Source organism: Triplophysa dalaica, chromosome 3, assembly GCF_015846415.1.
Source record: "Triplophysa dalaica isolate WHDGS20190420 chromosome 3, ASM1584641v1, whole genome shotgun sequence".
Classification (NCBI taxonomy): Eukaryota; Metazoa; Chordata; class Actinopteri; order Cypriniformes; family Nemacheilidae; genus Triplophysa; species Triplophysa dalaica.
The window spans coordinates 26,637,936-26,660,893 of record NC_079544.1 but is presented as its reverse complement, the minus strand read 5'-3'; the positions used below and the strand labels follow the sequence as shown (position 1 = coordinate 26,660,893).

Below are 22,958 nucleotides of genomic sequence, written 5' to 3'. Positions count from 1 at the left end.
GCTGCTTCGATTAGACAAAGATGGCAAAACTACGACCTGCTTCATCGAATTTGAAATCAGCTGTTTGGCAACACTTTGGATTTTGTTAAGACAAAGAGAAAGGTATCGTTGATAAGAGCCATACTGTGTGCAAAATCTGTGGGGCCAAATTCAAATATTTCGGCAACACGACTATCATGAAGAAACACATTACGCACTTTCACTCGGAGTAGGAGAAGCAGCATTCTGTTTCGTACACTACAAATTTCAGGCAAAGGATCCTCGAGCATTGCCGGTGCTATGGGGGGAGCATTCGAGGGCCGTCCCCCCCTAGTGGTCATTGATGCCCCTCCTACCACAGGCCATGGCGTGGCCCCCAAAAGCATCCCTTGGTTATTCTTATAATATTAAATGTGCAAACTGTAATTTAAATGAAATAAAATGAAATTAACGGGGAAGACACATAATTTTGGTTGTTCATGACATGTTACTTGTTGTGGGAATATGGGCATTGTCCCTTTAAGAAGCATGGGGTTTGTAGTCCTGTCCGTACTGAATGATGGGAAAGTAGTGTGGGTGCGGGGTATTCACGTGTGTGATGGAGAAAGGAGAGTAAGGTGTTTTATAGGTTTTAATGATTCAATGATCTCTTATATACTGGAGACGTTCTGAGAGCAACTTGCGGTCATACTGGCGAACTCGCTGTGTACAGTATGCGCCGATTCAACGATCCAACTGCACAGCTAAAGAAAACTTTACAAAGATGTACGGCCGTGAAACACAGGCTGGCTCTTGTTCTGCAACTCTTTTTAGCGCTTCAGTGTGCTGAATACGAAACAGCGCCTGACTGTGTGGTAATATCGCAATTGCAGTCACAAAAGACACGCAGCATTTCTTCTCAGACTCACAACATAATTTTGGCAAGAGCCTAAGACGGCACGACATTAGACAGAGACGGCTGCCTCCAATTTGTCTATGCAGGAAAAACCCTGTGTATATACATCAGATGTGACCCCGAATCGTCAAAAATTCGATGCTTCGATCGGAGGAGCCTGATTCGACTAACAATCTCGCAGTAAAATCTTTGCAGAGTTGTTATGCAATGGGGATTGTGTCATTTTGGTTATTTGGGCAGTGGGGTAACAGACGGGCATGCACTGCGATATTTATTATGTAAAGAAATGGGTCAGTTTTGGGGTTGGCTACTAAAACCCCTGGTGCATATGAGCGCAAGGTCTGGCTGTGACCTAGCGCAGGATTGCGTCTATCCGTGTCTTCTGTGCTGTGAGACCGGTATGGAGAAGCAGCACGTTCAACACGCACCCTCAGATGACTCGCAAATGAATGTGTACACCGTTTCCAAACATTTGTCACATACTGAATGTTTGGGCATTTAAATATGGATTAACACATTCTCATTAAATGCACTTAGTCCGTTACTTAGACTGAACCTTGCGCTACATGATAAAAATAAAGTAAAATAACCAAAATCACCACATATAGCAAGCACGACTTTTGGAACGCAAGCGTGCGTGTCAGGGGGACAGAGAAAGAGTGCGCAGGAGGAAAGGTGGCTTAGTGGTTAGCACGTTCGCCTCACACCTCCAGGGTTGGGGGTTCGATTCCCGCTTCCGACTTGTGTGTGTGGAGTTTGCATGTTCTCCCCGTGCCTCGGGGGTTTCCTCCGGGTACTCCGGTTTCCTCCCCTGGTCCAAAGACATGCATGGTAGGTTGATTGGCATCTCTGGAAAAATTGTCCGTAGGGTATGAGTGAGTGAGTGAGTGAATGAGTGAGTGTGTGTGCCCTGCGATGGGTTGGCACTCCATCCAGGGTGTATCCTGCCTTGATGCCCGATGACTCCTGAGATAGGCGCAGGCTCCCCGTGACCCGAGGTAGTTCGGATAAGGGGTAGAAAATGGAATGGCTTGTGTTTTCAAAATTATGTTCACCTGTATTTCAGACATTTTGCCTAAACACATTTATTTTGCAAATTGTGACTTGATTCTGGCTTATTTTGTTTATTTATTATAAAGGTATATTCTGTTCTAAACTAATTCTGTAAAAGAATGTTTGATTGTTTTTTGGTGCATTAATGTTGCGCTGTTCCCTTCACCGCCTGGCGTCGTCCACATATGCACTGGCGGGCACAAACACACGCATACGTCTGATTATACTCAGTCGACTATAGGCAAGACATGACAATTCTGATTCGACAATGTAAATTCCTAGTCTGGGACATGAAATGCAAGCATGGAGATGGTGGTCTAGTGGGTTAAACCACTGAACTGGTAAATCAAAGGTTGCTGGTTCGATCCCAGCAGCCACCACCAGTGTGTCCTTGAGGAAGACACTTTACTCCATGTTGCTCCAGGGGGATTGTCCCTGTAATAAGTGCACTGTAAGTCGCTTTGGATAAAAGCGTCTGCCAAATGACTAAATGTAAATGTTCTACTTCATGTGGCATAGCATATAAACATCAAAGTATGATGAGAGCAACTCAAAATTAGACTGCACCCTATGCTTTAAATAACTCATGTTAGAAAGGTTCAATAAAAGCAAGGAAGGAGGAGGGAACCGGCGAACATTTAAATAAAGTTTTAATAAAATAAACAAACAAAAACACTGAAGTAAAATGCTGGCAGCCACCTCACGGTCGACCGCCGGCCAAAAGAACATACCTACAAACTTAAACATGTCCGGGCCCGGTCCTCTCTCCTCAACGGACTGGCCGCTCGTTCTCTTATGCTCCCGATCTCCTACGTGACACGAGACCGGTGCGCGCATTTAACAATCACTCACCGGCCTCAACTCACGGTCGGGCCCCGCCTACTCCACTACACTCATGTTTTCCTTTGATGTCATATGCTGAACGTGGCCAATTTAACTGTACACACCTATTATGTATGGAAGATATAGAATACATTTAATATGAATCAAAATCAAATCAAATCAGTAGGTGAAAAAGTAGGCAGCAAATGTACACAATGTCCGTAGTGTACACAAGATAATGACTCATAGTTTACAAATAACTAAATAGCAGCAAATGTACACACAATGTGCGTAGTGTACAGTCATTGATATCTATTGTTGTATTACAGTAAGACATTGTATAAAGTTGTGCATGCTAGTGGGGATAAAGTGCAGTGCTAATGAGTATATTGTGAGAGTCAAGAGTTTAAGAGTCTGACTGCTCTGGGAAAGAAGCTGCATAGTCTGCTGGTGCGGGTTCTGATGCTGCAGTATCTGATGCTGCAGTATCTCTTTCCTGATGGAAGGAGTGAGAACAGACCTTGACTCGGGTGGCTTGTGTCTCTAGTAATCCTCCTTGCTTTTTTCTCCATGTTGCTCCATTTTTCATGGAGGAGGGAAGCTCACCTCGACGGTGTGTCTGGCGGTTCATACGACTCTATGTAGGGCTTTCCGGTTGAAAGCGGTGCTGTTACCGTACCAAGAAGGGATGCAGCCAGTTAGGATACTCTCTATTGTGCCGGTGTAGAATGTGGAGATTCAGACCAAACTTCCTCAGCCGTCTCAGGAAGAAGAGACGTTGGTGAGCCTTCTTCAATACGGATTCGGTGTGAGTGGTCCATGTGAGCTCCTTTGTGATATTGACACCAAGGAACTTGAAACTGTTGACTCTCTCCACTAGTGCTCCATTGATGGTGATATAACTGCTTTCTCTGTCTCTCCTCCTAAAGTCCACCACCAGCTCCTTGGTCTTACTGATGTTGAGAGAGAGGTTGTGTTCATCACACCAATGTGACAGAGTGTGCACCTCTTCTCTTTGTAGGCTGTTTCAAGACTTGATGACATGATCGCACCATGATTTGTGTGATATGTTGAAAACATACTTCACCTCCTCTACTTTTTCCCGAGAAGTCTTTTGCTCAATCTGCCCAATGAACTGAGAACCCTGCGAGTTCGATGGCCGAATCTGGAATTCCAGCTGTTAGCCAGGTTTCAGTAAGGCAGATAATGCAGCAGTCCCTTGTCTCCCAGTGAAAAGTGATCCGCGCACTTATTTCGCAAAGTTTGCTATCTAGAGACTGCACGTTTGCCAGTTAAATACTAGGTAGGGTGGGTCGGTTTACCCGGCGACTGAGTCTGATGAGAACGCCCGCTCTTTTTCCCCTTTTCCGTCTGCGTTTCCGCGGGCCGAGCTTTGTAAACAGCGGGTCAGCGTTTAAGTGTTTAAAGTCGGGTTTTCAATGTGCCACTTCAGAACCAATGGTTAAAAGTGTTTGTCTGCCGTAGACAATAAGGCAAACAGTATCCAATATAAATAGCCTAAGGAAGGTCGACAAAACAATTAAAAAACGACAAATTTGGTTTGGAGCTCGCAAAGCAGCAGCCATACTCAGTGCCATCTTGGGACAATCTATCTATGAGGTATAGTTGGCCATAATTTGGATGGTTTGCCTCTCTTTCTTGTCACAGCTGTATTTTTTCTATTTCTGCTGATCCTCCCATGCCACCACAATGCATATGAATGAATGTGTTTTTTAACAATAGAAGTGTGCAGCATTTAACACAAGGTGTTTAAAATGAAGAACATCAGATGACGACTTTGAACCTGCTGATGTGTTTCCAGAAAATAGTGCCATATGAATCATGTGACCTCTGAGGCCGAGACTACATTTAAATTTGTAGATCATCGCCCTACCAACAGAAATAGCTCTTCTGTGGCTCAGTGTTTAGAGCATGGTGCTAGCAACGCCAAAGTCATGGGTTCGATCTCAGGGGATGAGACAAATGTGCTATATAGTACGGTAGGGCTGGGCGATGTGACGATGTTATTGTGTTTCGCTGATGTCTCGCAAATATCCCGATGTCGATTACAACAGACTGATACCAGACCATAATTAATGATAATGGAAAATATGCGTTATAACATTATCATGCGATGTAGGTTTTAGATCGAAGGTTAATGTTCATATGCCCAGGCAGTCTCTAACAGTGACAGATTTTGGAAATGCTATTATGTTCGGTCAGTTGAGTGAGCTGCTGTTTTCTGCCGGTCGCTGCACAGATACAGACCAAGAGAAAGACGAGTTGCGTCGGCAAAGCAAAACCTCACGCAAAACCTGAACTTGTGTTCGAATTGTCCTATTTCTTTTCCATACCACAGGGTGTTACGTCACCATTAAATGCACAGAAAAATGGTATAACATGACACATAGAGAGACCATAGAGACGCAATGACGGTACAAAAAAGTTAGTTTAATGAAATATACGATTTTGACATAAACCAGAGCATACTGCGAAAATAACAAAAAAACAACCCTGACTACACATGTCTGAAAGGAAAGATAAAACTTGCCTACCTCCCGTCCAAAACAAAAGACAAGTTTGTTGCGAGTCTTCCGGTTCCTCTAGCTGCTACACTAAACTTCCGCTAAGATAAACAACATGAAACCCATCACCAAAATCCCACCAGCTCTCAACATAACTCATAAACTAGAACAAGAATCCATCCCCTTTTTAGGAACAAGCTGGTGAATCAACCCTTACAAAGAATATAGCGAGACGTACAAGCGAGCCTCCACGGAACATACACCCTGTCTACCGAAAGGAGCAGGTAGTAAATGAGAGCCAGCCCCTTCCGGACATCAAACCGAAGTCTTTATAGCGGTTGCCCAACCCGCAATCAGCGGGACGCAGCACGGCCCCTAGGGGAAACAGAAAGAACAGCAGCACCATAACCACAATAAAATAGCATAAATACCGTTCACTTCACTCTGCATAGCGTTACACAGGGCAAAACTTTATATAATCGAAACATCATCAACAAAATAAACAGGTAGGATGATTTCACAATGCCGAATACCCTGTCAGACAGTCCTACCATCTTAAAATAAACACATACATTTTTTTTTACAGCGTAATACCCTGTCAGATTATCGATAAAAAAATGTAACACATCGCCCAGCCCTATAATACTGTCAGAATAAAAAAGGAACGGTATAAAATGCAATATAAGTCGCTTTTGTCTGCCAAATGCATAAATGTAAATATCATGTTATAGAAAACTGATTCTAATGTAATTAATACCCTGTATGTGTAAATCAAATCTTTGATATTATCTATTGCAGTGACATTCAGACATTTTAAGTGGATTTAACAGAATGTCTGTTTGTACCCTAGGGATACATAAATCCCCTGGCCCTTGAGCATGTGTCCTGTAGAGATCTGTAAGTGCCTGTAATCCAGTTAAGTAGTAAATGGATTTACTTCTCTGAACTCTTTAAGATCTGAATTGAACTGCTTTTGGTTGATGAGAAAAAACACGAAAAGTGGTATTCCTCCACTGTCAAGTAAAGCTCTTAACTAATGAAAAGTCAATTGAGCAATTGTGTTGGCGCAGACACAAGGACAGTTAAAGTATCCTCATGCAAAATAAGGTTACTTCACAGAAGTTACACTACCACTTGTCGTAAGTGATGCCAGAATGACTGGATTTGCAGGACTGAGCAGTTGCTTGTTTACGTTGGGAGCCTTGGATAGTAACTGTTTATTTTGAATAGGTTATGAAATGCCTTTAGGCAGTGGACAATACACATACATCAAACAACCATGCATGCTGAAATATTTCAAAAGGTTTGATGAATGCCCATTGCCACTGTATTCTATGTAGTCTTGGTTCACATTTCCATGATTCAAATATTTATGATTTATAATATCCCTTTATGTAGTGGTGTAGCAGTACTCTTACTGAACAGAAAAACCATAATGCACTGATCCCCCTGCTTTCTTTGTCTAGCCCTGGCCCATTGTTGATGTTGACCTCTCTACCTTGTGTTTAATAAATTAAATTAATATTTTCTTTTTTTTATTAAAGTCCCTGTGAACCGGAAGTTGCAATAATTGTTACTTCCGTATTTTTACGCATTTCTGAGTGAAACGGAACTTCGAATGAGAAAAAAAGTGGGTGTGGCTTGTTTTTTCACTGCGATTTGATTTGATGCATTAAAATAGATGCTGCATTTTGAAATGGAACTGGAAGCAGACTCACAGTTGAAGGGGAGGAGTTAACGGATGCTGGCCCAAGCCACAAGCACTGCAATATTTAATTAAAAATAGGAATTGTAGTTTTCAATTTCACTAGGACTTTAAATGGGGGGTTTAAAGTTAGATTGTGACAGAGTCTGTAAATTCGCATACGTACACTCTGTCAGAATTAGAAAAAGAACACTCTCATAATCGATTATAATAGGATTTTGGCAATACTGCAATTATACTTTACCTCATGAAAATCAATCATTCGATTGAAATAATGTGTTTCACCTCATAATTGCAGTGAGCATAATAGAAGTAGGCTAATATATGTAGTGTACGCAGGTTTTAATCGCAATATGAAGGCATGTAAACGATTGATTGCATTTATGCTGCTCTGATTATGGTGTTTATGTGCTTCTGTCACGCCCCTTGACAGTCTAAAGGTTTACCGTCAACACAACTTGCTCTCAGCAGTCTCTGCTCCTTACCTTCATACAGAAACAGCGCAAACGCAATGACAGTGTACATCATCGTTGTTTCATGTACAGCTGCTTTGAAACAATGAAAATTGTAAAAAGCGCTATATCAATAAAAATGACTTGACTTGACCATTGCTGAGGCATTTTCCATCGTATTTCTATATTCATCATGGCACAGAGTAACCATATAATACGTCCACAGTTTTGCATTTGACTTGAATATATTAAAACTCCACTATCGGGGATCACACTTCTCAGCCTCCCCGGGAAAGTCTATGCCAGGGTACTGGAGAGGAGAATCCGGCCGATGGTAGAACCTCAGATTCAGGAGGAACAGTGTGGTTTTCGTCCCGGTCGTGGAACACTGGACCAGCTCTATACACAGCAAATTCAGCAGAGTTAAAATTATGGCGTTGATGGAAAGTTTAGGAGTTTAGAGTTAATTTAACACTAATTAAAGTTAACCCAACACTGTAATTAGTTGAATCAAATGAAGAGTTGGTGTCTTAACAGATTGTGAAACTTAAATAAAAAATTAAGTCCTACAGTGCTCCGTGACAGGCCATTGTAAACTCTTAGAGCGTTAAAAAAGGAACCCCTCCCCCACCTCGCTCGCAGTCAACCACGCTGAGACACTAACGTTACTCATCAGGCCGAATATTCTCTTTCTCAGTAAAAGGTAACGTTAATGGTTTCTTAATTATGTTTTTTGATCAATAACATTCGGTCGCTATGATGGATTGTTTTATATTGCAGTCAGTATCGTCTTTTATCGTTAATGTTAGCGTATAAATGTTCTGTTGACTCCAGGTGTAAGTTAATTAATTGCAGCATAAACAATAACTCTACAAATTTATTTCATAAAGATTCGCAATGTAATAATTATACTTTATATAATAATATAATAATTATTCACTGTTTTGTGATTGTGCTATTGATCAAGTTTGTTTAATATTAACTCCTGCTTTGTGAAAGCATTTTTTATTTTGCTGTCGTCAACTCTCCATTTTGTAAATTTTTTACTGAAAAAATGTTACATGTTTCTACATTCTGGCTGAAATTAGCACAATTAAAAAATATTTTCTTCAAGTTAAGTGTAATAGTCTTTGTTTACCATATTTACACTTCATGAAACGCCACAGGAGTTAACAAATTACACTGGGGTGAGCTTATTGGTAACAACCTACATCAATTATTTTACACTGGTTAGAGTTGGCTGTAGTTAGTGTTTTAACTCTATGGGGAGTAAGTTTTTAAATATTTAAGAGTGTCAATGTGCCAACACTTTCAAAAGTTTTAAAATAACTCTATTGGGAGTGGACCCCATGGGACACTTTCAAAGTGTTAAAATTAACTCCTATAGAGTTATTTTGTGTTTCCATATTTTGCTGTGTACCCTCTCCAGGGTACAACCAATCCACATGGGTTTTGTGGATTTGGAGAAGGCATTCGACTCTGTCCCTCGCGGCATCTTGTGGAGGGTGCTCTGAGATTATGGGATTCGGGACCCTTTGCTAAGGGCTATCCAGTCCCTGTACGACCGGAGCAGGAGCTTGGTTTGCATTGCCGGCAGTAAGTCAGACTTGTTCTCTGTGCATGTTGGACTCCGGCAGGGCTGCCCTTTGTTGCCGGTTCTGTTCATGATTTTTATGGACAGAATTTCTAGGCCCAGCCACGGAGGGCGTCAGGTTTGGGGACCACACGATTTCATCTCTGCTCTTTGCGGATGATGTCGTCGTGCTGGCCCCATCAGACCAGGATCTTCAGCATGCACTGGGACGGTTTGCAGCCGAGTGTGAAGCGGCTGGGATGAGAATCAGCACCTCCAAATCTGAGGCCATGGTTCTCAGTCGGAAAAGGGTGGCTTTCTCACTTCAGGTAGGTGGAGAGTTCCTGCCTCAAGTGGAGGAGTTCAAGTATCTGGGGGTCTTGTTCATGAGTGAGGGAAGGATGGAACGGGAGTTTGATAGACGGATCGGTGCAGCTTCTGCAGTAATGTGGTCGCTGTACCGGTCTGTCGTGGTGAAGAAGGAGGCTTTTAACCATCTCCTTACCAATCACTGGCCTACTTAGCCACCATTCTTCTCCCGCCTCGCCCTTTCGGTGTAGACATCTCTAAACCACACCCCCCTTGCCACATTTACATATAAAGAAACATAATATACACATTTATTTCCACTTTATTAAAAAACCCTCCTAACATTTCATTTTATATACATTAATAATCTTAAACTCCCTCAATAAATCAAGCATACATAACATTAAAAATGTGACATGAACTTAATCTGTGATTTGTGACTTCCTGGCTGTTGCTGATTTTTTTAGTTTTTAAGCTTGATGAAACGCTTTAGAAGTTGTTTCCATAAACTTGATTTTGATTTGTGCCCAGTTATGCACACAGACTCACATTTAAGCATAGCTTGAAGCTTTCATTTAAAGCAACCCACAAAGTCTAAACAGTTAAAGCTATAATAAAAGCTTGAAAAGGGACAGACGAAATATATAGATATATATATATATATAGGCCGGTATATAGGAATTTACGTTTTTAATAAGAATTTGAGAATTGAATGTGATCGGATTGAAGTTGAAAAATGAACAGGAAATATTGCGTGCCCTTTTGTGAGGGAAGCAGTAGACGTCGCTTATGCCCTGATTAACGCAGTACTTTTGATAGGATGTAAACATCTAAAATCAGAGAGTGGAGGAGGTATGACTTTTACCTGATTGGTTTTTAAATGTTATTTGTTGCTTTGTGCCAATAACAAAGTGGTGCTAACCTTGCTTCAAAATTACAAGTGGTTTAGAATGAAGATAACCCGGGGTTAAGCACAGTGTGAAAAGGCCTATGGATTTCCAAATCAACTAATAGAGTGATCTTGCGTTTATACAATAGGAGCATAGTTATATAATACACCAGGCTTAAGTAGGGAAGCCGAAAACAAAAATAATATCAACAGCAAGCAGGATATGCGAGTTAGAAGCCAGCAGAAGACAGGAAACTGTTGAATAAAGTTGTTATTTTTGTTTTACTTTGCGCAAAAAGTATAATCGTCGCTTCATAAAAAGAAGGTTGAACCATTGGAGTAACATGGACTGCTTGATCAATGTCTTTACCAGCTTTCTGCGCCTTGATTGTACATTGCATTGTTTTACATAGGGGTGTCAGTTAAATACCCCAATCCACAGCAATGTTTTTTTATACAAACAGTTTCAAAGCAACTACATAACCAAACGTTACTGAGCATGCACGCTTTTGTGGCCCAAATTTAACTTCTGCTTTACTTCTGCAGAATAACTGCAGATTATTTCTGATAACAAGCAAAAAAATAAGATGTAAATTACATTAGCTATCAATTGAAAGGTATATCTTGCCAGTATTATTTTGGGTTACCAGTAGAATAACTGTTACTTGGCTATACTTAAAAACAGCAAAGTTACACAACACATTCAACAAATTGCACTTTTTAATACAATTATATACAATAAAATATTAATTCAATTAATATTTATAAAAAAAAAGTAAATTGTTACCAGCACCAAAGGCAGACTGTGTTTCACCACATTCAGTTAAATTAAAGTATATAATGTGCAGAAAAGAGTCCCTCATGTTTAATCTACATCAATGCCTTATATTCTCTTAAATTTGGCTTGATATTTGTTTTAAAAAGTCAGAAACGACTCTTCTTTTTCCAATTGCTGTCACTAGCTGACAACAGCAGCAGATGTTAAAAAAAATTATAAAAAATTAATAAATCAACCAATATTTGTGATATATATCTGATTGAGTTCTTTGTTAACACAAAAAAGGTCAAATACATATGCATATTTAGAGTAGAATTCACTCATAAGATTTTTAACTTATTGAAATGGCAGTTAAAATCAACCCACTTCTTTTAGTACTACAGACCCAAGATAAAGACAAGTTACTTTACATTTCAGAAAAAAATAAGTCGGAAAAGGGTGGCTTGCTCACTTCAGGTAGGTGGAGAGTTCCTGCCTCAAGTGGAGGAGTTCAAGTATCTGGGGGTCTTGTTCACGAGTGAGAGAAGGATGGAACGGGAGATTGACAGACGGATCGGTGCAGCTTCTGCAGTAATGCGGTCGCTGTACCGGTCTGTCGTGGTGAAGAAGGTGCTGAGCCGCAAGGCGAAGCTTTCGATTTACCGGTCAATCTAGGTTCCTACTCTGAGCTGTGGGTCATGACCGAAAGGGCAAGATCCCGGATACAGGCGGCCGAAATGAGCTTTCTCCGCAGGGTGGCCGGGCGATCCCTTAGAGATAGTGTGAGAAGCTTGGTCACTCGGGAGGAGCTCAGAGTAGATCCCCTGCCACTTCCAGATCGAGAGGGGCCAGCTGAGGTAGCTCGGGCATCTTTTCCGGATGCCCCCTGGACGCCTTCCCGGGAAGCTGTTCCGGGCATGTCCCACCGGGAGGAGACCCCGGGGAAGACCTAGGACACGCTGGAGGGACTATGTCTCCCGGCTGGCCTGGGAACGCCTCGGTGTCCCCCCGGAAGAGATGGAGGAAGTGTCTAGGGAGAGGGAAGTCTGGGCATCCCTGCTTAGACTGCTGCCCCCGCGACCCGCCCCGGATAAGCGGTAGAAAATGGATGGATGGATGGAAAAAAATGAATAAAGCAATGATAAAACAGAGTTTTTGATTCATAAACAGAGACAAGAATAAAGTTGAAGTATTTTATTGCTATCTTATACTTTTGTGAGAGTACAATAATGAAAAAGGTCGATTAAGTGATTAAGTTTAGTTATATTTTATTATTTAAACGTATTTTCAGTCACAGAGTTCTTCAATTTAAGAGTTATTTAGACAAGAGAAGATTCTGTAATTTAATGCAGGTTGTAGAACTGTATTTAGGGAAATTGTAATGTTCAATAATTTATGTAATGATGACAAAAAAATATGAAAAAATGTGTATTAAAGATATTTTTTATATACTGTCAAATATAGTTTGTGGATATAAAATCGGAATCGGCAGGTTTCACTTATAATAAAATCGGAAATCGGAATCGGCAAAGAAAATTGCAATTGGTGCATCTCAAGTATATCAGCCAGATGTGTCAAAAGTGCTCACATTCATTACTCAAGTCGAAGTATAGATAGGAGGGTTTAAAAAGACTTCTATAGAAATTAAAGTACCAACTCAAGCTTTTACTTAAGAAAAAGTGTAAAAGTACTGGTTTTAAAACTGCTTAAAGTATAAAAGTAAAAGTAATGTAAGGAAAATAATGCCATTAAGGACAAAAGCTTTGTTGATACTTCTCATCAAGCCACAATCATGGATGGAGTTTTTTTTTTTTAAAGATGAAAGGCAGGAATTAAAATAAGCCGTAAATTGTTAAAATAAGAGTAACGAGGCTGTTTTTAAAATGTAAGGAGTAAAAAGTACAGATAATTGATTGAAAATGTAAGGAGTAGAAGTAAAAAGTCAGCTGAAAAATAATTACTCCAGTAAAGTATAGATACCCAAAATTTCTACTTAAGTAAGGTAACACCTCTGCTATCAGCCACATATGTAACAAGCTCTGCTTGATTATTATGTATGTGGTGTTATAATAAATTAATAGTAAATTAAATTCATTTTAATAATTATGTTTATCTGTTATGTTTTTTTATTTAATTTCTCATGTGTGTGTGCGGGTGTGTGTGTTTGTGCATGTGTGTGTGTGTAAGACAGTTGGTTGCGAACACAGTGCTCTTCACGGGTGTGAATATATCTGGTCTGTTTGTCCGAATGCTGACAGAGAGAGCTCAGAGGAAGGCATTTCTTCAGGCCCGAAACTGCATTGAGGAGAGATTGCGCATGGAAGACGAGAATGAAAAACAGGTGAACATATCATATTTGGGGCTACTACTTTGTCTGGCCAAGGGACTAATTTGTCGACAGTTCTGTTTAGTGACTGCAAAATAATACAATTTAGCTTTACGAATAAAAATAACAAAGTTTTCCTGCTTAGAATTGGTTGTCCTGTATAATTTTAATTAAATTATTAGATAAATTGTGTTTTTTCCCCTTTTTTCTTCTATTAACATCAACACAAAATGAATGGAATGAAAAATGCAAATCCGTAACACACTCTCACGAAGGAGCGTCTCTTGATGAGTCTGTTGCCCAGGAATGTTGCAATGGAAATGAAAGAAGATTTCCTTAAACCCCCAGAGAGGATCTTTCACAAGATTTACATACAACGGCATGACAATGTCAGGTAAAACTGTCTGTTTGCTTATGTTTTTTGGTTTGTTGTATGTTTCTAGCATTGGTGGAATTTAGGAGAAAACAGGCTCAACTGGAGGGCTAATGTTTCTCTGGAAATTTAATTGCGTTGTGTTCACTATTTGTTAAACTGTTGCAATCTTACTTATTGGATTATGGCATCAGCCGATTTACCCATTGTTTTAAGTAAAGGTATTACGGTTCGGGTGTGATGTCATTACGTTATAATACCATTACGTTACGTTATATTGCACTAAATGTGGAATATTTTTCAAGTCCATGCTGGATCAAAAAAAAAGGCTGCTGAAGAGATGAGCAAGCACTGAGCAACACTTTGTTTGTTAAATGAATATGTGAGTGGTGGTAAACTGTGCACTCAAGCTCAGCAGGTTATGGGCCCAGAAGGAAAGAAGCCATCATTTTTTAGTTTTAGGCAGCGTATAATGTGATCTAGCTTGACAAAATAATTATATAATAAGCAGCAAAAGTTTGAGACTTTGCAAAATGGCAAACCGAGTGGCACGAATTCTGGCAATGTAGATTTTGTTTGATGAATCCGAAGAGAAATATAACCTTTGGGAAACCAGATTCCTAGGCTATTTACATACTCTGAAGCTAAAAGAGACTATTTTGCATGAGCCAAGGGATGCTAATGCTGAACAACCAGCCAAAGATAGACGTATAAATGCTGATTGCTATGCTGAATTAATAAGACTGATAGATGATAAAAGCTTATCACTTATAAGACACGGGGTGGCTGAAAATGGACACAATGTACAGAGGAATTGTGCACAATAAAACAGGCAAAAGCCCGGTTGAGCTTCTGTTTAAAGGAAAGATGAGATGTAAGTTACATGAGCTTACATTAGTGGATACAGATCTTGAAGTTCACAACCATGATGTTGAGAAAGTCAAAACATAAACTGTATACAGATGAACATCGCAAAGCAGAGAACTAAAATGTCACTGATGGAGACAATGTTTTACTGAGTTTAATGCAACACCCAACACATTGGTCAGCAAGACTACCTGCTGGACCTCAATACACTCGCAACACAGTGTGTGTGTGGGAAAATATGTGAAGAGATAGACAACAAATAAGAAGGACTGCGATGGATGAGGGTGACTGTGCTATAAATATAAGACTCAAAGAGACCTGTGCCTAAAACTGTGTGTAATCAAAACACCATATAGGTTAAGCCCCAAAGAAAAGAATAAACTGATTTTGTCATTGTTTGTATTTACCAGCTTAAGAAAATCAACCAATGTTATTGACTTGTTCTAGATTGAGAAATTTTAAACAAGTTAAAGGGCTTAAAATGTGATATTATAGTTTACAAGTGTATGTAATTTGTTCTGACAATTCAGAGACAATGGTTAGTCTTGAGGTGTTAAAGTTGTACTTATACCAGGGCCGGCTTAAGCCTTTATGGGGACCTAAGCAGAATTTTATTTGGGGGTCCACCGGTGCCCTCAATACAATAAAATATTGTCAATGTTTGATTATTTGCACGCAAATTTTAAACCTAACACACCCAATTCCATTAGTTGTAGCAGTTTTTAGGATGTAGGAATGTCATAAAAACTAAAACACAGTACACTCTCACAGTAACAAGAAAAACCAGCTTGAGAACAACTCGACTTCACACGTGACTCGGCAGTCGAAATTCAAAAAATAAAAGCAGCGACACTGCGGTTCAACTCTATAATATTAATCAATTACACTTACCTGCTTCTTTTGCCTACTGCTGCACAATGGTTCTCCGACTGAATTAGCTAAGAGCACAGTTTAAATACCCTACCTGGCATTGGACATGCCTTCACACTCTCAAAATAACAACCGAAACCAGCTTGAGAACAACTCGACCTCACACGTGACTCAGCGGTCGAAATACAAAAAACAAAGCAACGACACTGCGGTTCAACTCTATAAGATAATATTAATCAATAAGACTTACATGCTTCTGTTGCCTACTGCTGCACAGGTACTTATAATATCTTAACTACTTCCAACTACTTGTAAACCGTGAGAAAATCGTCATTCTAAAAAGTTACACCGGGTAGTGCAGTCGACTGTCAATGGCGTCATATCTGTGTTACCCTTTGTTACCGCCTTAGCTGATGTAAAATCTGCATGCCAACAGTGTGGGTACGTTAAAAATAACTGTTGCTATGATTGATTCGAACACTTAAAACTACGCAGTGCTATCACACCATCGATTTGGACAAATAGTGGCTAATAATTTAGTGTTAAACCTTAGATTACTCAATTTTATTTCATTATAAGGAATTAGACCTATGTCATCAAACGCAACATATATAAAACTATTACTTTACCTCATCCTTTAACATGATTTCTCTTTCCCGGCTGATTGATGGCCATCCGCGGTGGAGTTGACAACTACAGACTTTATCATTCCATGCTCCTTCGCAGCGTCATCACGCCATTGTAGTTGTTTTGATCATGTGTCCTCTTTAATTGCTGTTAATTCACTCACCCCCAGCCCTCCAGTTTCAAGAAGATATTTGGTTGAATTAATTAAGTCAAGTCAAGTTGAGCTTTAGGGGGCACGGTGGCTTAGTGGTTAGCACGTTCGCCTCACACCTCCAAGGTTGGGGGTTCGATACCCGCTTCCGACTTGTGTGTGTGGAGTTTGCATGTTCTCCCCGTGCCTCGGGGGTTTCCTCCGGGTACTCCGGTTTCCTCCCCTGGTCCAAAGACATGCATGGTAGGTTGATTGGCATCTCTGGAAAAATTGTGTGTAGGGTGTGAGTGTGTAGGGTGTGAGTGCGTGAGTGAATGAGTGAGTGCGTGTGCCCTGCGATGGGTTGGCACAACAACAGGCAAACATTACTAACTGTTTGAAAAACTGATCAAACCAAATCTAGTAAAATCAAGTCCCTTCATACCGGATAGTTTACACCGGCTGCTCCTTAGAAGAAAAGACAACACAGATACGGAAAGCACATTAAAAAAACGTATAATTATAATTGAATTACATGTGTCTTACAAGTTACAACCCTGCCATATTTAAATTGCAATAGCAGTTCCCCATATGCTATTTTCCTACCAAAACTCAAATGAAATCGCAATTCCCTTTGCTGTGAAGTGTAATTACACTTCATCAATGTTAACATTTAAACACTTGATGGTGTCCCTCAAGGTTCTTTATTCACACCACCTTTTTTTTTCTATTTTTATTAATGATTTTGGCTAGGGAATAACATCTGCAGTTACATTTTTATGCTGACAATATAAGGTTGCCTCAAGGTAATGATATTGTCGTGTTTTGCATTCTTTATTAATTATCCTCGTCAAGCGTTGGCCTGTGTGGATGCGTGGAAGTAACGAGCCACAACAAAGATTCCATTCTCTGAACAATACCTTTACTTCTTCAACAGTATGGTTACACTGGAACATTCACCAACAGTACAGTAGTTGATATAGACAGGTTACGTGTACTCCAGCACAGGACGACAGCTTTTCCAACAGTGCGATGAGCATTAGAACAACCATTAGACTAACTAGAAACTCCTCTATTTCCGTAACTACATACAAGCTCTATGACTGACACATTACACAGCCAATAGGAATAGAGACAAGATGAACACAGAGGATAGCTAAAAGCAGAGGTACTCAACTTCAGGGGCCTGGAGGACCTCATATCAACCACATGAGATACAGAGGGCCACTGGCTCATATTAATACGATTTGAACACGTTTATTCATTTAAACCAGGTTTTGGAGATGAAGGACAGTATTGCATTGTAAAAGAGTATGAGAAAACTATATTTACACATGAATTTTTAGCCTTATCAATAAGCACAAAAACATGACTGATGTTTACATTAATGATTACTAATTTAAAATATAGCACAAAACTTTCAAACAAATAAAATGCAGCTGACGATGGTCCTGCAACGGACTGCAGAACGGGAAAGTGTGTCAAATCGTCTTCCTTAAGTTGTTGAGCCAATAAGTCAAGTTTTTTTTCAAATGCGGATACATCATTGAACATCATTGGCAGAATTTTTTGCCTCCCTTGAAGTTTGAGATTAAGTGAATTCAAATGGCACGTTATATCTGTCAAAAATGCAGCGTTTTCAATGAATGTTTCATTATTTAAGAGAGACAGTAAATTATGTTGACCCTTCTCTTCCAAAAACATGCGCACAGCATTAAGCAATTGCATGAAACGGCATAACACCTTTCCATCGGACATCCGCATGCATTGTCAAGTCACCGTATGCACACTCGCACTCTTCAAACGAGCGATCGGAACTGTCTATGTTTCATTGCGTGTGCAAGAATAAAGTTCACTATCCTTAGCGCACTGTCCATTGTCTCTTTGAGTGCTCCGCCTCTTAGTGTGCTGCATAATTGCTGCTGATGCTGAATGCAATGATATGAAAATAATGCCGAGATTTCAGGATCCTTTCTGAGCAAGGCAATCAATCCATCTCCTTTCCGACCATTGAAGGAGCTCCATCGGTAGTTACAGAAACAAGTTTTTTAAGGTTAATGCTTTTGCCTGGACCATGAAAAAAATCTTTTAGTGCTCGCGTTTGGCCTTTTAATGGTAGCAAAGTCAACATTTCTTTTGCAAATTTCTCCTCTTTGAGAAAACGTACCCAGACCAGAAGCAGCGCGATGTCCGTTTTGTCAGTGGATTTTTCAAATGCATAACTAAAATACTCTGCACTTTCAATTTCTTTTAAAAGCTGTGAAAAGAGATCATCTGTAATGTCTTTGACTCGCCTAGTTACTGTTGAATCAGACAACTGTAGCTTTGAATTTTGTCTAATTATGTTATCCTTGTTCTTGAAATCCGAAAACAGTGATTCCGCGCAGTCAACGAGTGTATTTTTTAGAAATTCTCCTTCTGTAGCTGGTTTCTTTGCTTTTGCAATATTCCAGGGGATTCTGAACGATGCCTCAGTAACATTGTCACTGCATTTAACATGACTGCAAAACAGGGATTGTTGGGACTGAAAGCTATCTCGCAAAGTCTTAATTTTCTGTTTTCTGAGATTACTGTCAGTGGGATACGCATCCTTGAATTCGGGGTGAAGCTGTTCGTGGTCCCGTTGCAGATTAGCGCGTTTTAATACAGCAATCGTCTTTTGGCAGAGGAGACACATTGGTTTGCCTTGTACCTCAATAAAAGCAAAGTCAGATTCCCACACAGGGTTAAAAGTCCTGTTTTCATCATCCACCTTTCTTCGTTTGGTCGCCATCACATAAATTAGCCTATAGTTAAAAAAGTTCCGCGAGTATAGCTAATAAAGTAGCCTGATTAGGCGGATTAGTCCCGCGATAGGTTGCATTCAATTATATACATGCCATTAAGATTAAAAGTCATAAATGTTATGTGTGTACTATTTTGTTTAGTCATGATAACAGCCTACTTTTTATAATAAATCATCATCATTTATAATAACCATCACGGAAGGGAGGGTGGCAATGCTCCAGCACTTGTTCCCCTCGTGTGTTGACACTGATATTCTGTTGGTATTTAGGAGCTTCAAATTTTTTGCTGGCTTTGTTAAAGTTTTCAGAAACCATTAACATGGCTTTTGGGTGCGCAATTTCCTGGTTGCTTATACTCCCGTACAGTTCCTGGAGAGCCCGGTCTGTGTCGGCTTGTGGGGGGATATGCACAGCTGTGATAATGATCGCTGTGAATTCCTGAGGTAACCAGAATGGTTAACACAAAAGCATGTGAAATTCCAGATCAGGGGAGCAGAAAGACTTGATAGCATGTACGTTCCTTTGAATGCAGCATAATTTGTTGATCATAGAACATATACCACCTTCTCTACTTTTACTACTCTACTCTGTGCACGGAGAACCCTGCAAGTTCGATGGCCGTGTCTGGAATTCCCGAAGTTAGCCAGGTTTCAGTAAGGCAGATAATGCAGCAGTCTCTCTGTCAAAATAGATCTGCGCACTCAGTTCGCAAAGTTTGTTATCCAGAGACTGAACTTTTGCTGGGTAGCGGGGTCGATTTAGTTGAATATTCTTGTACATTTTTTCCACTTATTATAATTGGCACCTCTTGTTTATGCACCTTTGTTCTAGAGTAACACTTTCATTGCTCTGCAATGACCATGACAACCCGGTAACACTTTATAATACTGTTTCTTAATGTGTAACTAAGAGGGAATAACTGCAGAACTAATCGTTAATTCCTCATTAATACATCTGCTCTATTAACTACTAATGAAGATGTGTTAACTAATCAGTATTGTGTAGCATTTTATAATTTTGTTAAGTATCAGTTAACAAATCAATAGCTTTCGAATTCCCTTATTTCTCCTTAAGAACTACTATTGGTTATCTATTAATTCAGATTCTACATAAACAACTATGAAGTTAATATTAATAAACAGTCATATACACAATAGACTATCACAATAATCAAGCTGTGGACATTTCTTCTTATTTATTATTGCTAGTACTGCTATTATGGAAATTCACTACTGTTGCCACTATTACTACTCCTATTATAGAAATGCAATATGCATTTCATGGAATTATTGTTCTCCAAAGAATAATTACAACAATTTTTTTTGTTTTCAATAACCAGAAATCAACTCCCCAATCTAATTTCTGTGTCATAATTAGCCACTTACCTCAAATAGGTGTATGATCTTCAAGGACAGTATGTGTGTCTGTTTTCAACAGTATATATCACGTTTCCATTGAATGTTACCTTGTATGTAAGGCAATGACTGGTGGAAGTGAAAATACAAGGAACCCATTATTAATGTAGTAAGAAGTTCCCTACATTTTCCATGAAATACATATTCGTTTCTACAATAGTAGTAGTAAAAGTGGCAATAATAGTACTAGGAATAGTAAAGAAGAAGAAAGGGTAACACTTCACTATAGGGGGCAATTCTCACTATTAACTAGTTGTTTTTATCATGCATATTATTGGCATATTGGCTGCTTATTAGTACTTAAAAAGCACATAGTCTGCAAGACCATACTCTACATCCCTTATCCCACCCAATACCAAAACCTAATTAACCTAACCTTGATTAGTTAACTGTTACATAACAAAACGTTGGCTGAACCTTGCGCAGATGAATGACACAGAGAAAATCCGAGGCGTGAGGTCGTACACATGCGACAGGGGATCCCTTGATGCTTCTCTTCCCTGACCTTTCACAGTTCCTCCATGAAGTCCTGAGGCTCACTTGGGGGAAGACGTTCTCTTCTCATTTCTCTATATGAAATAAAACAAAATATAACACAAGATATGTTTTTTTTTTGCATACAGGAATAAATAATTGCCTCATGTCCACAGTTAAATATACCACTTGATCTTTTATGGTTGTGGAACAACTTTTATGCCAGAGGTTCTGGACATCTTGTTCAGATACATGGCTTCATGTTTTATATCAAACACCAACAGATATAAAAATCAAAGCCTGAATTGCTCGTATATAGAAATATTATATTGGGTCGTGGTTAGATCTTCCATCAGCACATCCAAATCAACAAAAAATTTGTCACTGAACAAAAAAAATCAAGATCCTGCCATAGCCATCACAGTTCCCTGACCTGAACCCTATAGAAAATGAGTGGGATGAACTGAAGAGGAGGGAGCACTAACATTTAAAGGATCTGGAGAAAGGATTTATGGAGGAATGGACTCGGATGACTCTTAATTAATTCTCAAACCTTATCTGACTGAACAGAAAAGACTCAGAGCTGTGTTTCTTATACATTGAGGATGCGGAGTGTATTAAATACAAGGGCGACAGTAATTGTGGACAACATGTATGGAAGAAATGTTTGTTAAAAGATCAAAATGAGCAACAATGCAGATTTACTTTTACATTCTTCTTTGCTCATATTTGCCAAGTGAAGTAACCAATAGTGGAGGGCTGTGTATACATCTTTCTAAAGCTCAAGCACCTTACAAAAATGTGATACTAAATTAATAATAATATTAAAAAAATGATGGTGAAAAAAATACTTTCTTACATTTTCCTTTTCCTTTTTAGCATCTTATTTGCAGATATCGTGGGCTTCACCAGTCTGGCGTCCCAGTGCACTGCACAAGAGTTGGTCAAGCTCCTAAATGAGCTCTTTGGCAAGTTTGATGAGCTGGCTACGGTGAGTCATGGCTTATTTTTATTGTGTTGTGTTGGTGTGGTGAGTTCAAATGCTTGCAGGTGCAACAGGAGGATGGGTGATGATAGAAGTGGGCACTTGTCTGTAAGTTAACATTGCGTCACGTTTTGCAGGGTGGAAGAACCCATATGCAGGCAGCAGCGGTGAAGGGGATTTAACAAAGAGACTTAATTAAAAAAAAGGCAAAACAAAAGCCCACGATGGGGAAACAAAAACAGACAGGACTAAACATATAATTACTAAAACTAAAGCAGACCGACACAACGTCACAAAAGGCAACGTAAGGTATCCACAGATTACGTTCAGGAAAGGCAAGACACGACACGACTAGGACATGATACAAAACGAACAAGCACAGGACAATGAAACATTAGGACTATAAAAGGGGAAAACAGATAAAGGATAATTAATAGGGACCAGGTGACAGGGATTAAACACTGAGGGAAAGTCAACAAGGAAACGAGATGGCGGGAAACACTGACGAGACACGAGAAAGAGCATGCCAAGCCAAAATATAAACAAAGCCATGTCTTTCTCACACAAAACCCTAAGGCTATGCCATGACTCCGCTACAAGACCAAGAATAAACATGACATGATAGCGGAATCTAATTTATTTTTTACAGTTCATTTAAATGCTCACCATATTTAAAATGCAGGCAATTTATGAAAATTTACTAAAGACATCAAATGAAGTTCTGATAATCAGATTACTTATTTAATTTATAAATTATTTATATTTATCTTCTTATTTAACTTTATTGGAAATAAAGTTGTTATAAATATGAGGTGAAAGGGAGAAGATTACTATCTATTACTAAGGATAGGGGCATTGAACCCTCTAACAGGCACTGAGCAAAGTAGGCAGCTATGATGTTCATGTATTATTCACACTCACCAGTAAACAAAAATCACCCTAACTTTGGCTTTTCTGCCATTGTAATGGTTAAAGCTGCCATCCACAGTGTATCATGATACATGTGGTTTGTCAGCACAGTCAGACTTCATAGAATATTAAAGGATTAGGGCATTCAACACAGCAATATTTATTACAAATAAATATAGACGTTCTAATCTTATTCATCACACTGCAGCATACAATCACTAATTTAGAGCACTGACT

At 39.5% G+C, this 22,958-nt stretch overlaps 1 protein-coding gene across 2 annotated transcripts in view; it reads left to right on the top strand.

Annotated features, from left to right (window-relative positions):
- Positions 1 to 22,958, top strand: part of adcy1b (adenylate cyclase 1b) — a 101,807-nt gene that overhangs the window by 5,900 nt on the left and 72,949 nt on the right. For both annotated transcript variants that reach the window (XM_056740923.1, XM_056740914.1), the window contains exons 2-4: positions 13,151 to 13,300; positions 13,561 to 13,679; positions 21,707 to 21,818. In XM_056740923.1, the coding sequence (XP_056596901.1) occupies positions 13,151 to 13,300; positions 13,561 to 13,679; positions 21,707 to 21,818 (381 nt within the window). The remainder of the gene's footprint in view (positions 1 to 13,150; positions 13,301 to 13,560; positions 13,680 to 21,706; positions 21,819 to 22,958) is intronic.